Source organism: Thamnophis elegans, chromosome 7 (assembly GCF_009769535.1).
Source record: "Thamnophis elegans isolate rThaEle1 chromosome 7, rThaEle1.pri, whole genome shotgun sequence".
Taxonomy (NCBI): domain Eukaryota; kingdom Metazoa; phylum Chordata; class Lepidosauria; order Squamata; family Colubridae; genus Thamnophis; species Thamnophis elegans.
The window spans coordinates 15,035,098-15,049,968 of NC_045547.1; the positions used below are offsets into that span (position 1 = coordinate 15,035,098).

Genomic DNA, 14,871 nt, shown 5'->3' on the forward strand with positions numbered 1-14,871 from the left:
TCCAAATTTGCGCATATACCAATCTTGCTGCGGTTATCACATGCAGCATTAAATATATCACTCCTTTACTGTATTTTTATTTTTCTGTTATTCCTAATAGGAATAGTTCTGGTCTTAAATCTGTCTTTTGATCTAACATCTCTTCCAATCATGTCTTTATTTGATGACAAAATTCCTTGGCTTTTGTACATAACCACCACCTATGATAAAAAAATCCTAAACCCAGGCTACATTTCCAACACTGTGGAGATTGATTCTTATTCATTTTTGCTAGCCTCGTGGGAGGGAAGTGCCACTTATAGTACATTTTGTATACATTTTCTTTATACAAAGTGGCTAGTGTTAATTTTCTCTCCCATAGATCTTGCCATTTATCCAATTCAATGTTATAACCAAAGTTCTTGGCTCATATTACCAGTTTCAGGTGAAGGATACTTCTTTACAGTGGTGGGTTCCAGATCCTGTTCCAACCGCTACAGTTAGAACAGCCCGGTGTCGTCCACATGGACGTCTGCAGCACACGCATGAGTCTTACTGCCTCTGTGACGCTCCAGCTGTTCAGCGGAGCGTTGCGCAGGTGCAGTACGCGCCATGCGCGTAAGTGCGGAAGCCTTAAAAGAAAGGTAAGGAGCTCGGGCGGGCAGGTGAGCCCTCTGGAGCACTGTACTGGAACGGTATCCGGTGCTCCGGGAAGGTTCCAGTACGCCTGTACTGGGACGTACCTCCTGCAACCCACCACTGCTTCTTTTCCTCCAGAATATCTTCAATTGTATAACTTTAGCTAGAAGGAGCACGGTGGCTCTCGCTGTGACAAAACTGGATTGGAGATTAGCAAGCCCATGTTTGTGACCTGAATGCTGCTGCTTTGGGGCAAGAGTGAGCTCTCATCCTTCGCTACAACTCTTGCTGGGGACATGAAAGGAGCCCCCAACTGGGCGTCCCCTAGGCAATGGTGATGTCACCTGCTAATCCTTTCAGCCAGGAAGTTTCTTTGTGCTCCTGACACAAGTGCAAAAAACCCTTAACTAGAAACAAGGCATAAGAAGCTCTTGTTCTGGAATTGGTTTTACTCTCTAGAAAAAAAAAATACTAACATTTTTAATGCCAAAATAGACAAAAGTTTACCTTGCTAGTTTTTTCCTTTCTTTTTCCTCTTCCTCCTCCTTTTGAGCAGATGTCAAGCTTTCGGCATCAGCAAGATTGTCGACAGCAATGGCCAAGAAGACATTCAGCAGGATATCTATTTGTATGTTCTTTAAAGAAAATATCGGTGAATATCTATGAAGCACAATCCTGTGAAATGGTTCCCGAGCTTCCAGTTTGCATGTTCGGCCATTTTTCGCGCTCCCCAGGCTTCAGGAGGCTTCCCTGAGGCCTGGCAAGGGCGAAAAACGGCCAATGGGGCCCACTGGAAGTTTGGGAACAAACTTCCAGGTTGCCATTAGGCTGTTTTAATCCCTCTGGAGGCTTCAGTGAGGCCTGCCGCATGCGCGGGTGGTGGTGGTTTGTGCATGTATGTGCGGGGGGAGGGCATTGCAATATGGGTGTGGGCACTCATGCACGTGACCCCTCCCCGCTCCCCTATTTTTGGCATGCCTCGACAAAAACGTTAGTTGTCACTGATCCAAACTGATGGTCTTTTCTTCCAAGCACCCCTTTTTTCACCAAGCATTGCAATGTCACTCGTAAAATATAAATCTGTTAAATGAGGTGTTGCCAATGGGATGCCAAAGCTAGAGTTATCCATCGCTCTATACATAACAAAGTCCGTGGAGAGGAGAAACAAGAATGGCAATAGTATATATCCCTGTCTTACTCCTGTATCAAAGTTAAAGAAGTCTGTGTTGCCAGATTCTATTCATACACAGCACCTAGAGTTATAATACTCTTAAAGATGTTGATAAAACATTGAGTAATACAATAGAATTTTACAATATTCCATCGCGATTCTCGATGAACAGAGCCTTTTTGGAATCAATAAAATCGATTAGTGTCAGCTTCTCGTGTTAGTTTCGAAATCCGTTATTTAAAAATGTACTCAAAATGTGGTCTTTACATAATACGGTGAGCAGAATTAAGATTTGTCCAGTCCTGTTTAGAACGACTTGTGTTTCATTGGCTCCTCTAAGGCAGAATTGTCTGCCTTTCCCTTATTAAAAGCATAAAAACCTTTCTTTGATGAAGGAAGGGACAGGCACCTGTTAATGGTGGAAGCAGTTTTTCTACCGGCTTTCCCTGAAAATAAGACAGGGTCTTATTTTCTTTTGATCCCTGAAATAAGCGATTGGCCTTATTTTCGGGGAGGTCTTATTATTTTTGAGGTGCAGGAGGCGGCAAGCATGGTCACCTCATGGCTGCTGCTATGTTGCAATATTTTCAGGGAGGGCTTATTTTAGCGCTTGCACTCAAAAGCCCAATTGGGCTTATTATCCAGGGAGGTCTTATTTTCGGGAAAACAGGGTAGGAACAAACCTACAGGTCTGAAATTTATCCAAGGAACTTTTGTTGTCCTTGTGACTTTCTATCCATTTTCCCACTGGAAGAAGAACAAACCAGGAAGGCAACCCTCTCCACTCTGAGATGGGTTCAAGTTGAAGTCCAACAGATAGTGGCTCTTTTTCTTTGCGCTTTCTAAACACTGATGTTTTTAATTCCCTGATCCAGAAGGAGCTAGTAGGAGATGGCAGAGAGGAAGAAAAGCAGCAGGATGCAGCCTCAGTCAGTACAGACCATTTTATCATATATGGGTCCTAGCTGGCCCTTAACCATATCAATTGCTGATGCTGCCTTATTGTTAATTCAAATTATATTCAAACTAATTACAACAGAGAACACTCAAGGATACAGTTTCCACAGATGAAGAGGATGATGAAGTAAATACAGACCAACATTCCTGGAAAAGAGGGGCCGCCATAAGCCATGATTCCATCATACATCACCGAATTCCAGTCCTCCCCAGTCAGGATCTAAATGACACATTCCCACCAGTGGAGGGGATACATAGTTAGACAGCATGCAAAACACCTGCAAAAAAGCCTGTTACAAGAAACAACACCACCCTGTTCTATTTTGAAGGAACCTACCTGATCAGTCAACTCCAAGGTATTGACTTAGATCTACATTTGAATTTCAAGATACAAATGGAAAGTTGTTCTACACATGTGGGTAGGGTTACATATCCACCATCTCAGGCTGCATCTCAAACAAGGGAGACCTAGCACAATTCTGTACAGATTATTGTTTAGCATCTCTTTCAGTTAGGAAATTATGTCTAATATTCAGCATGGATCTCCTTTCCTTTAATTTTAGTCAGTGAAGAGTGCAATGAGACTAATACCTCCCATGATCTAGGTACAATGTTTTTGTTATTTCAGCCTCTCAAAACATTGACTTTCTGTTTTTTGTTGTGCTGCTGTCTCATACCATGTGTTTATTCTGATCCACTGTAACCTCTAGATCTTTCTTATAAATAACTAGCTGAATACCCGTGCTCCGCTATGAAACTATGTGATCAGGCTTGATAAATCGACACTTACAGCTTGAAAATTAATGAGTAGTTACGATTGGCCTCTCCTATTCCCCTTCTCTCTCTCAGGCTTGCCCCACAGAGGCCTCTTCTATCTTATCCCCTTCTCTCCCTCAGTCTAATTCCTTAACATCAGAGCGTTTTTCAGGTGGGGAGGGGGAGTAGAATGTCTAAACTCCCAGCACGCAGGCTGGATGAGTCATATGCTGGCCACGCCCAAGTGTCAGTTAAAACAGAATTCTTTTCAGGTGGGGAGGGGGAGAAGAATGTCTAACTCCTTAGCATCAGAGCGTGTTAATAATAACATAAGAAATACTAATGATCTGATGGTCATTTCAAAAAACCTTTTCTTAACAAGAACCTAGAAGCCAAGAGGAACATATGTACCAAATTTCAAGTTTGTAGGCTTTACGGTTCTGGAGATTTTGTGATGATGCGTGAGTGGTATTTCACTTTTATATATATAGATTGCTGCTGGCCTAGATCTCCCTAATCTTGTACTTATACATTCAATGTTTCCTATTCAGATTCCTATTCAGCCCACTTTTCCCTATGTTTGCCTGCTTTGGGAAATGTTGCAACATTAAAAAAAAACACGTTCTAGTAATTAATGAATATTAATTATTCATTTATTATGAAAGTGTTTCATTCAATACAGGTTGGTATAGACATAAGAATCCTTTTGCATTGCTTCTTAAGAGTGCATTATTTTTAAAAAATAGACTGAAAGAAAACTGTACCTGAAACACAGTGAGCAATGACTGTGGAAAGTTGTCAAAGGTGCTTCTCCTGGTCTGCATCTCATCAAAGTTAAACTTGCCCCCAAAGAGCTGCATCCCTAGGAGGGAGAAGATGATGATGAAGAGGAAGAGGAGCAGCAGCAGGGAGGCAATGGAGCGCACTGAGTTGAGCAAGGAAGCCACCAAATTACTCAAGGAATTCCAGTACCTGTGGAGCCAAAAAAAAAAAAAAAAAGCAGGTGTTTCTTGTCTGTGTTAGGTATTTCTTTGGGGAAAGCTGCCTGACACTCACAAACATGTCTTTTCCAAAGAATGAACTAAGAAATGAATAATTCAGATATACCTCTAAGAAAACGAGCTATGCAGTAGAAAACTAGCATTTTTTACCACCACAGAAATAAAAGACAAAAGCTCTTCCCAATTTCTGCACCTTGAACACTTAGAACATATATGAACATGCAATCATTTGTAGAAATTTCCAGGGAAGAAATAGCAGATTGAGAACACTTCTGCAAAAAGTGGAACTGAAGACTGCAGCAGGACGTAGAGTCAGAGAATAGACTGGCTCTTTAAAAAGTCCCCTTTGAGGACTTTCCTCTTGTGGGCAAACTTGAGTTTGTCCACAAGTACTTCAGATAGTTTCTCCTTGTAAGACTACAAGTCCAAGATAACAGTCTCCGACAACCACAGAAGTCTGGAAGATGGGGTAATCTCATCCAGAGCAAGTGACAGAGTATCTATGGAACCAGTGGGGGTCTAGATCCTACACTACTGTGTCTTCATAAACTCCAGTCATCAAGATAGAATCTCATGTCACTTGGATGGTCCAGGATGGAGATGATGTTGAATGACCTCACCCAACAGCTTCACATATATGTTAAATAGGAGTGGGGGGACTGTTGAACCCTGCATCACTCCATAAAGCAAGGGCCATGGAAAAAGACTTCTCCTCTGCCTATCAACTCTGCCTGAACTATTCCCAAAGAAAGAATAGAACCAATGTAAAATAGAGCTGCCCATTCCCAACCTCTAATTGAGTCCAGAAGGATTTCATGATCAACAGTGTTGACAGCTGTCAGAACTTCAGGTAGGTCGACTAGGAAACCAAAGTCATGCATTCTAATACTACTTTTATTATAAGATTGATTATTTATTTATTTATTTATCTATTTAAGTAATTAATAATGAATGAATTAATTAATTAATATGCCACCCATATTACTGTTAAGTGACTTATAGTAACAGAATATGAAGCCTGAATGTGCTTCTTCCCTTATCTTCATGACAATTTGGTAGGGTCTTGTCTGAGAAGCTTACTCGGGCTATAGTTCTGGCCTACATTCAGTTTTTTAAACCTTTGCCCTGGTTGTCACTTTTCCTCCTGTTCCTCAACATTATTACTCTTTCCATTACAAATGCTGGTGAAAAATCTAGGGGAGCAACCACGGATACATTGCCCCAGCCCACTTCTATCAAATGTCATCTACTAAGCGATCAGTGCTGTTTCAATCCTGTGTCAAAGCCTGAAACATGATTGGAAGCCATCCTGTTAACTAGCCTCATCCATCTCAATCACCTTCCCTAAAATGTCTCCCAATATCATGAGTTGGGAACTTCATTGCTAACTTGGCCAGACAATCAAGGAGCTCAAGAAGGGAGGTTGATATAGAGTACTGCAATAGGGAAGTTGATATAATTCCAACAGCCCCAATTGACTCCTAGAGCTGAAACTAATAGGTATCTTATCTGTCTGTGGACCAGTGCTCTATATGCCAACAGAGAAACTTGGGTGACATAGACACACCTCACCCAACCTGGGTTCTTGATTGATGCCATAACTGAAACTAGCGGTGGGATTTAAAAATGTTAGCAACCAGTTCTCTGCCCGGTTGCTGGGTGGGCGTGGCCATGGTGGGTGTGGCTGAGGTGGCGCCGTGGTTAAATGCAGCACTGCAGGCTACTTCAGCTGACTGCAGTTCTGCAGTTCGGCTGTTCAAATCTCACCGGCTCAGGGTTGACTCAGCCTTCCATCCTTCCGAGGTGGGTAAAATGAGGACCCGGATTGTTGTTGGGGGCAATATGCTGACTCTGTAAACCGCTTAGAGAGGGCTGAAAGCCCTATGAAGTGGTATATAAGTCTAACTGCTATTGCTATTGCTATTGCTACTCAGCTTCCTGTCCTGCACCATGGTGGAGGGGGGCATTTTTGCCCTCCCCAAGCTCCGGAGGCTTTCCAAGAGCCTCCTGGAGGGCATAAACGACCTCCTCCACCATGGTGGAGGAGCTTCTGGAGGCCCTCAGGAAGCCGGAAACAGGCCCGATTTTGGACTTCTGAAACTTCCAGTAGGCCCATTTTTTGCCTTCTGGCAGCTCAGGGGGCTGGGATCATTTACAGACTTCCAGAAGGCCCTTTTTTACCCTCCCGGAGCCTCCATATGGGCCCTACACTTACCTGGCATGATGAACAGGCTGCATTGAAACTCTTGAGAGGGGCAGGGCAGGATGGGCGGGGCCAGCCAGTCCTTGCAATAGTCGGTTCGGCAAACCGGATGCAAAATTAACATCTGGTTTGTCCGAACTGGTCCGAACTGGCTGAATCTCATCCCTGTCTGAAACCCAGGTAGGCACATCTCCAAGAGAAAAATACTCCAACCCCAATCAAATCCTGGTGATATACATCAGTTCAGTCATCAGTGATCAGCTGAGAGATGAAGGAGGCCTTACTATATATTTTGCTTTGAGAGATTACCAGAGTATACACTTTCACAAAGAGAATGCAATGGGGTAAAGTGGAACATAAACACTATAATATGCCCCCAATATACACCCTCTGTGCAGCCAACATTATAATGCAAAACAGTGACTGAAAACATACTGTATATAACATTGCTAATGTTAGAAACCAGATTTGCCCACACAAATAATTCCAAGTAGTCAGTGGGGGAATTATAATGAAAAGAAAAACTAATTCCATATTTGATCAAACCCAAATCAAAAGACTTAGTCTATTATAACTCAGCTCTTTATGAAATCTCTAATATTAGGAGGTTTCTACCCCTTTCCGTGTTATTGTGTTATTTGCTTTCTGTAAGCCGAAAGCTCTTATGTTGAAATTATGTATCTGCCTTTTGCAATCAGCCATTTTACCAATTATGATGATAAAGAAGAAATGCAGAACATTACTTTATGATAACTAAGTCTGCACACTCTAAAACCATTTGTAATCATGTAATTCCCAATGGGTTTTCTATTTTTACAGTCTGTGATTTACTGGGTTTTAGTTCTATTAGAATCATGATTTTATTTTCTGTTTTAATGCAGTTGTTTTGTGTGCCACTAGAGACCCAGAGTTATATGGCTGCACTATACACATGGTTAATAAATAACCAGGAATAAGAGCCTTCATTTCAATTATGCCACCCAGAATAGCTTGTTTGGTAAGATGGGCAGCTATATAAATTGGACAAATAAATAAATAACATAAAAATAAAGGCCTCTGGATATGGAGGAGAGAGAATACGCATTTGCAAAGAAGGAAAAAAGAGGAGATAGAGGACAAGTTCTTGTGTGATCTTTTTTTGTTTTAGATTTATGATCTGAATTCAGGAATTCTATGGGGCAATTGAGACCATCTCTAGCAGAGGTCTTCAAACTTGGCAACTTTAAGACATGTGGACTTCAACTCCCAGAATTCTCCAGCCAGCATAGAATTCTGGGAGTTGAAGTCCACATGTCTTAAAGTTGCCAAGTACCTTTTCTATGTCACGGTAACTTCAAACGGGAACTAAGCACAGCAGTTGTTAAACAAGGACTACCTGTACACTTCAGAAGTGCTTGTGCATGGGCCCTGATCAACTGAGGCCTTTCAACTCTTGCTGCTCCACCTCTCAAACAGGACTCTATTATTATTAATCTTTGGTGAAATTCACAGCCTTTGGGGCTGGTTGGTAGCTCAACAGCTCGAGTCCTAACCAAGGACCTAGAAACTGATAAGGTAACATCAGAGGATATAAGCTGTTCCAAGTAGGGTGGTTTTTTGTAGAATCAGAATGTTCAAGTCTGATAAATTTAAACTTTCCAAATAGTGAGGTAGCCCTTTAGGTATTGCTCCAAGAGCTCCAATTACAATCGGGACAACACACGATTTCTTTTTCCACAGTCGCTCATCTTCAATTTGCAAGTCCCGGTACTTTGTGATTTTTTTCTTGCTGTTTATCTTCAATTCGTGCATCTCCAGGTATTGCAATGTCAATGAACCATACTTTTTTTCTTTTCAACTATTGTTATGTCAGATGTGTTCTGGGCCAAGTGCCTGTCAGTCTGAATTCTGAAGTCCCCAAAGATCTTGACTTTCTCATTCTCTAGAACCTTCTCAACCTGATGTTCCCAGTGGTTTTTGCTGTAGTCAAATCCTAACTTCTGGCACAATTTCCAGTGAATGATCTTAGCAACTCGGTCATGGCGTTGTAGGTAGTCAGTTTGTGAAATTTTGCTGTACCCACTGATCAAATGGCCGACTGTCTTGTCTTTCTCATTACAGAGGCGACATTTGCTATTGGTGGTAACATGCTGAATTTTTGCTTTCATGTAATTTGTGGCTAAGGCAAATAAAGCCTTCTGTTTCTTTTGTCAGTACTCCTGATCTTAACCAGTTCCAAGTTAGCTTTTGGTCAGCTTTGCCTTCAATACTTTTCAAGTATTGGCCATGCATAGCTTTGCTTTCCCAATTTTCAGTTTGCTTCTCAATTACTTCTTTCTTGTATTCAGCTTTCGACTTAGTTGTCTTCAGAAGGCCTCTTTTATTTACTTCCTTAATCATTGGTTCTTCACTTTTCTGGATGTAGTCATTCAAGCTGTGTCTTTCTTCTTCCACAATGTGTTTTACTTGTAGGAGTCCTCGACCACCTTCTGCTCTTGGTAGATATAATCGGTCAACATCACTTTTAGGATGCAGGGCATGATTCATTGTCATAAGCTTCCTTGTTTTTCTGTCCAAATTGTCCAACTCCATCTGGGTCCAGTCAATTATTCCTGCAGAGTATCGGATCACAGATATAGCCCAGGTATTTATTGCTTTGATGATGTTTTCTCCACTCAATTTCGACTTTAATATTTTGTGAATTTGTTGAATGTACTTGGCTGAAGTTGATTCCTTGACAACATCATCATCATCATCATCATCATCATCATCATCATCATCATCAAAAATTATATAGCAACCCATCTCACAAACATGATTCTGAGCGGTGTACAATAACTAAAATAACTAAGTAACAATAATAACTGAACAACTAAAACCAATTCTAAATAATCATAGAACTATTACCAATAAATACAAATAAGGTCATGGAAGAATGGATTAACATCCTGTATACAATATAATTAACTCACAAGTTCCCTGTTTCTAGAGGATCCCCAAAGCTGCCTGATTTTTGAAAGGTTGATCGGATTGGGGTTAAACTTTACCTCACAGAATGATTATTTTTATTTATTAAATGTATATGCTGCCCATCTGATTGTCAAATTTATTCTTGATTTGCCATGTCTATTTATTTTACCTTTCAAACTGTCTTTATTTTATGGGTTTTATGCCACATTTATATTTGATTGTGACTTTATTTAATTTTAAATCCATGTATTTCTTGCCCATTTCCCCATCTCATCTTATTTGCACAGCACCTTACAACACAGTGAAAAATATAAGTAACAGAAGGACATAAATAATTTAAAAATTGTTGCTTTCCACATCACCGGTCTTAAAGCAAGAAATGACTTTCAAGTAAAGAATGATTTATGCAAAGGATTTGTAATTTGCCTTATTTGTTTTGAATATCATTTCCAAGTAGAAAATGGCAAACTTTATTTCTCCCCTGTCAATCCCACATGATATTAAAAAAAAAAAAACATATACCTTGTGATTTTAAAGATTCTCAGAAGTCGTACACATCTCAGCACGGAGATGCCAAGTGGGGACATGATTTTTGTTTCCACTAAAATGGTTTCCAGGATTCCACCACACACGATGAAACAATCAAAGCGGTTGAAGAGGGACACAAAATAAGCCTGAAGACCCAAGCTGTACATCTTCAGCAGCATCTCAGCCGTGAACAGAGCCAGCAATACCTTATTCGCAGTGTCTCATAAAAAATAGACAAACAAATAATGATCATTATAATGGCACTGAAAGACTCGCTCAACCAAAAGATGCACAGAACCAACATAGGAAACGTTACTTTAAATGTTGAATGCAGGATTAGGTTTTCTGATTTGAAATGGCTTCTTCAGCAATCTAGAGGAAGCTTTATTTTGTGATTTTGCATTTTTGCAATTCTTTAGTGAAGGAGACATTTCAAATAGCAACAGCACTTAGACTTATATACTGCTTCACAGTGCTTCTACATCCTCTCTAAGCAGTCTACAGAGTCAGCCTATTGCCCCCAACAATCTGGGTCCTCATTTTACCCACCTCAGAAGGATGGAAGGCTGAGTCAACCTTGAGCCTGGTGAGATTCGATCTGCCAAACTGCTGGCAGCCGGTGATCAGCAGAAGTAGCCTGCAGTACTGCACTCTAACCACTGCACCACTGCAGCTCTTAGGGCATGAAGGCAAATCTAGTATCAACACTGAATGCTCAACTTGGCATACGTTCTCTTCATTTATCTCTTTTCTACAACACAGAAGTAACTAAATTCCATCTTAATCTAGATTAATTAAAAATGGTTATTTCAAAACTACAATAATAGCAATAGCAGTAGACTTATATACCGCTTCATAGGCCTTTCAGGCCTCTCTAAGCGGTTTTACAGAGAGTCAGCATATTGCCCCCAACAATCTGGGTCCTCATTTTACCCACCTCGGAAGGATGGAAGGCTGAGTCAACCCTGAGCCGGTGAGATTTGAACCGCTGAACTGCTGATCTAGCAGTAGCCTGCAGTGCTGCATTTAACCACTGCGCCACCTTGGCTCCAATGTTCTCCCCCCCCAAAAATAAACTGTAAATACACTTTAAATCAACATCATTACACATTTTGCTGGGTTCAATAATAATAATGGCTGCATTTCCCTGTAAGGAACAGTCACATCTGAATTTGGATTGTCTGTATATACAGTACTCCCCGACTTTCAACCATTCATTTAATGATCATTTTATAACTTCATTGAAAAAAGTGATTTACAATTGGTCCTTGCACTTACAGCCACTGAAGGATCCCAGGTTGAAATTTGGGCACATGGCAACTGGCATGTATTTATGAGGCTTGCAGCATCTCGGAATCATGTGATCACTACCTGTAATCTTCCCAGAGGTTTCCAACAAGCAAAGTCAACAGAAAGGCAAGTTGTGCTTATTATACATTATCAAATGTGTGATTTGCCTAACAACTGTGACAATTCTCTTAATGACTGTGTCAAAAAGATTGTAAAATAAGATGTGACTCCCATAATGACTGTGATGGAAGTTCTGGTCCCAACTGTGGTTGTAAATCAAGGACTATCTGTACATGGATTTATATACCACATAAACAAGGCAAGGAGAACCAAGACGTCTGTCTAAGCTACATGTGAATAGCCTTTATGTTCTACATACCTTCCTAGTCTGCTTTTTCACACTTAGGGGCAGATATATTATATTTATTTGGTATGCCAGTACCTTAAATATCCCAGTGCCATAACATGCCATGCCATGCCAAATTATATCAATTTGATTGCAAACATCTTTCAAAAATAAATTTCTTATATTTCAAACATCTCTGTTCATATCTTGAGCTAGAAGACAGAACATGTTCTTCCTAGTTTAGCTGCTGAGAAGAGAAATCATGATGATGGCATGGAAGATAATTTTCTGGGTTTAAATATTTGGCCATTTCTGTTCTGGAATTTGGGAGTCCCAACAAGCATGTTAAGTTTTGAAAGTTCCACAAGTTTTCTTCATTCTCCAATATTAATCAGCTGATCTTATTGCATTTAATTGCCAGAAGACATTTCATTATTATGGTATCTTAGCCTTATACATAATTCTATACTCTCATACAAATAAATGTATAAAGTGCACACAGAACGTAGAATATGGGATTGAAAATCTTGCTTTTTTATTATCTTATTTTCTTCTTGATGCCTAGTAAATAACTGCAAAAAAAAACCAAAAAAAAAAAAAAAAACCAGACACAATAGCATACCAAATGTTTTGAGAGGATATAAATAAGTTCATTTAATTGAAGATTGGAATGGTACAAAATGCAGGCATATATTTTATGCACTGATAATAGTTTTGACATTTTGTAATTAATTCTTTCTGGGGCTTAAGCAATCAAATGGGTTTACATCATGTAGACTTGTTGCATTCAGCTTATGTTCGCACAGCGCTAACTCTCTGCTTCTTCTTACCTTGGACTTCAGTGAGCCAGTCTGGTTGGTTGTAATGCTCAGAGGCAATGGCAAGTGTGTTGAGAAACACCAGGAAGATCACAAGCCAATAGAACACATTGGATTTGACAGCAGCTCGACATTTCCGTCTACAGAATCGATTCCATCTGCGCCAGTAGCGGCTTGGAAAAAAGGAGACAAAAGAGAAAAACTGACCATGATTGCAGGACATTCTGATCTGTTCCATGACCCCAAGGACTATTTTTTCTCAAGAATGTCTGTGATAAATGAGTTTATAAGACGAGGCAATTCAAGTCACATTTATAACATTATCTCCAAACAATCCTCATCCTTTTTCTTTCTTGCAGACTTTTATTTTAACTTCAGTATTCCCAAAGAGTAAAATGGTTGAGCGAGATTACTGAAAAATATGTTCAAATTGTCCTACACAATATTATCATTCATTGGAATGTATATTTATATATTTTATACCAATATATATGTCTTATTTATTAAATTTATATACTCTCCCTAATTAATATATTCATACTAAGTGGGAACTTACTAACTTACTGAATAAGAGTTTTGTAGAAAGTGGCTTTCTTTAATAAAGATTACTAAGCATAAGTTTATTGTTCTTAACCAGAGGCGTTGGCATCTTAGCATAAATAAGCATAAATTAGCATAAATAAATAAATAAGATTCAAGTTGATCATTTCCGTAGGTGATGACTGGACAGTTTGGATATATAAGATACTGTTTGAGAAATTGTGGTGAAGATTATTTTTTTCCTACCATTAAATCCCTTTCTTTTGCTTTATTGCATAGCGCTTTTCTCTTTCAATGGCTTTCAATGAAGGACCATAAGTTTAATGTTTAAATAAAGCTTTCAGAACTTTCATTCTTGTGTATTTGCCTCATGAAATAAGAGAGCCTGGATTCACTTGGGAGCAGCTAGTGGGAAACGTGCATGAAAATGTCCTACAAGATGCCTATGTTCTATTTTGTACCACTTTGTTGCTGAGATTTCTAAAGAGGAGCTCCAACAAAAGCTGCTGTTAGAAGTGGGAAGAAGAAACTGATTCCTGGTTTTCATTTCTTCTCACACACCTCAAAAGATTACAAGGCAACTGACTCAAAAATACAGTTTCTACCTCTGTGGTTACCGTATTTTTCAGAGTATAAGATGCCCCTTTTTCCCTCAAAAAAGAGGGTGAAAATCTGTGTCCGTCATACACTGAATACAGCTTTTTTGGCTCCCAAAACCCTGTCCCCTTTGCAAAAATGGCTGTGCATAGCCTTTAGGAGGCTTCCAGAGTGCTCCTGGGGGCTGGGGGAGGGCAAAAATGAGCGAAAAATGGGCCATTTTTGCTTGTTTTTGCCCCCCCCCCAGCTACCAGGAGCATTCTATAAGCCTCCTAAAGGCTATGCATGCCCTTTTTTGGGGGCAAAAAATGGGCCCGTTTTCATGAAAAATAGGCCATTTGGGGAGGTCTGCAGAGTGCAAAACGTTGTTTTTTTTATTTGCCTCTTCAAAATCTTGGTGCGTCTTATACTCCGAAAAATACGGTAGTTAAAATTCAGTAGTTCAGTCTGTGCAAATATGAGTTCTTATGCTTAAAATGAGCATAATGATTGTTAGGTAACATTCCAGTTGTTGAAGTCTCCTTAGGCTTTCTCACCATGAAATAGTAATTTCCCAATTATCTAATAACCACAGGCTTTATCTTTGATTACAGGAGTTAACCCTCTCCTGTTCCTGCTGAATATAATTATAGCCATATTGGCTTTCATGATCAAGGTCTACAGTAGCTCATATCTCAACAATAATAAGCAAAGAATTCTCTGGATCAAAATTGTTTTAAAGAATTGCATAGCAAGGTTATACGTATCTTCTCTTTTGTATCCAGAGTAATCATACTCATTGCTGAGATGAGTCTACGAACACAATGTGATGTTACAGTTTGCTTTTCTGGAACACATGTGCCCCACATAAGAGTCAGAGTGACTTCAGACAGTAATTACTAACATTCCCCCCCCCCCAAAAAGGGAGAGCTAATTATACATTTCCTATTCTTCAAAATGTAGCTTGCTTAGCAACCAGTTTCCAAGCAACTGGTGCCTAGTCTAGTCTTGTTGTATGATGCATATTTAAAGGATGCAGCTCATCTCTGCCTCTGCCCAGGGATAAGAATAAGCAGCAATTTATTTATTTATTTAAAACAGTTATGTAGTCGCCCATC

General features: G+C 39.8%; 1 protein-coding gene across 2 annotated transcripts in view; it reads right to left on the reverse strand.

Annotated features, from left to right (window-relative positions):
- Positions 1–14,871, reverse strand: part of CACNA1C (calcium voltage-gated channel subunit alpha1 C) — a 483,479-nt gene that overhangs the window by 112,504 nt on the left and 356,104 nt on the right. For both annotated transcript variants that reach the window (XM_032220855.1, XM_032220856.1), the window contains exons 11-15: positions 12,650–12,810; positions 10,178–10,403; positions 4,267–4,474; positions 2,846–2,966; positions 1,126–1,240 (exon numbers count right to left, since the gene is read on the reverse strand). In XM_032220855.1, coding sequence (XP_032076746.1) covers positions 1,126–1,240; positions 2,846–2,966; positions 4,267–4,474; positions 10,178–10,403; positions 12,650–12,810 — 831 coding nt within the window. The remainder of the gene's footprint in view (positions 1–1,125; positions 1,241–2,845; positions 2,967–4,266; positions 4,475–10,177; positions 10,404–12,649; positions 12,811–14,871) is intronic.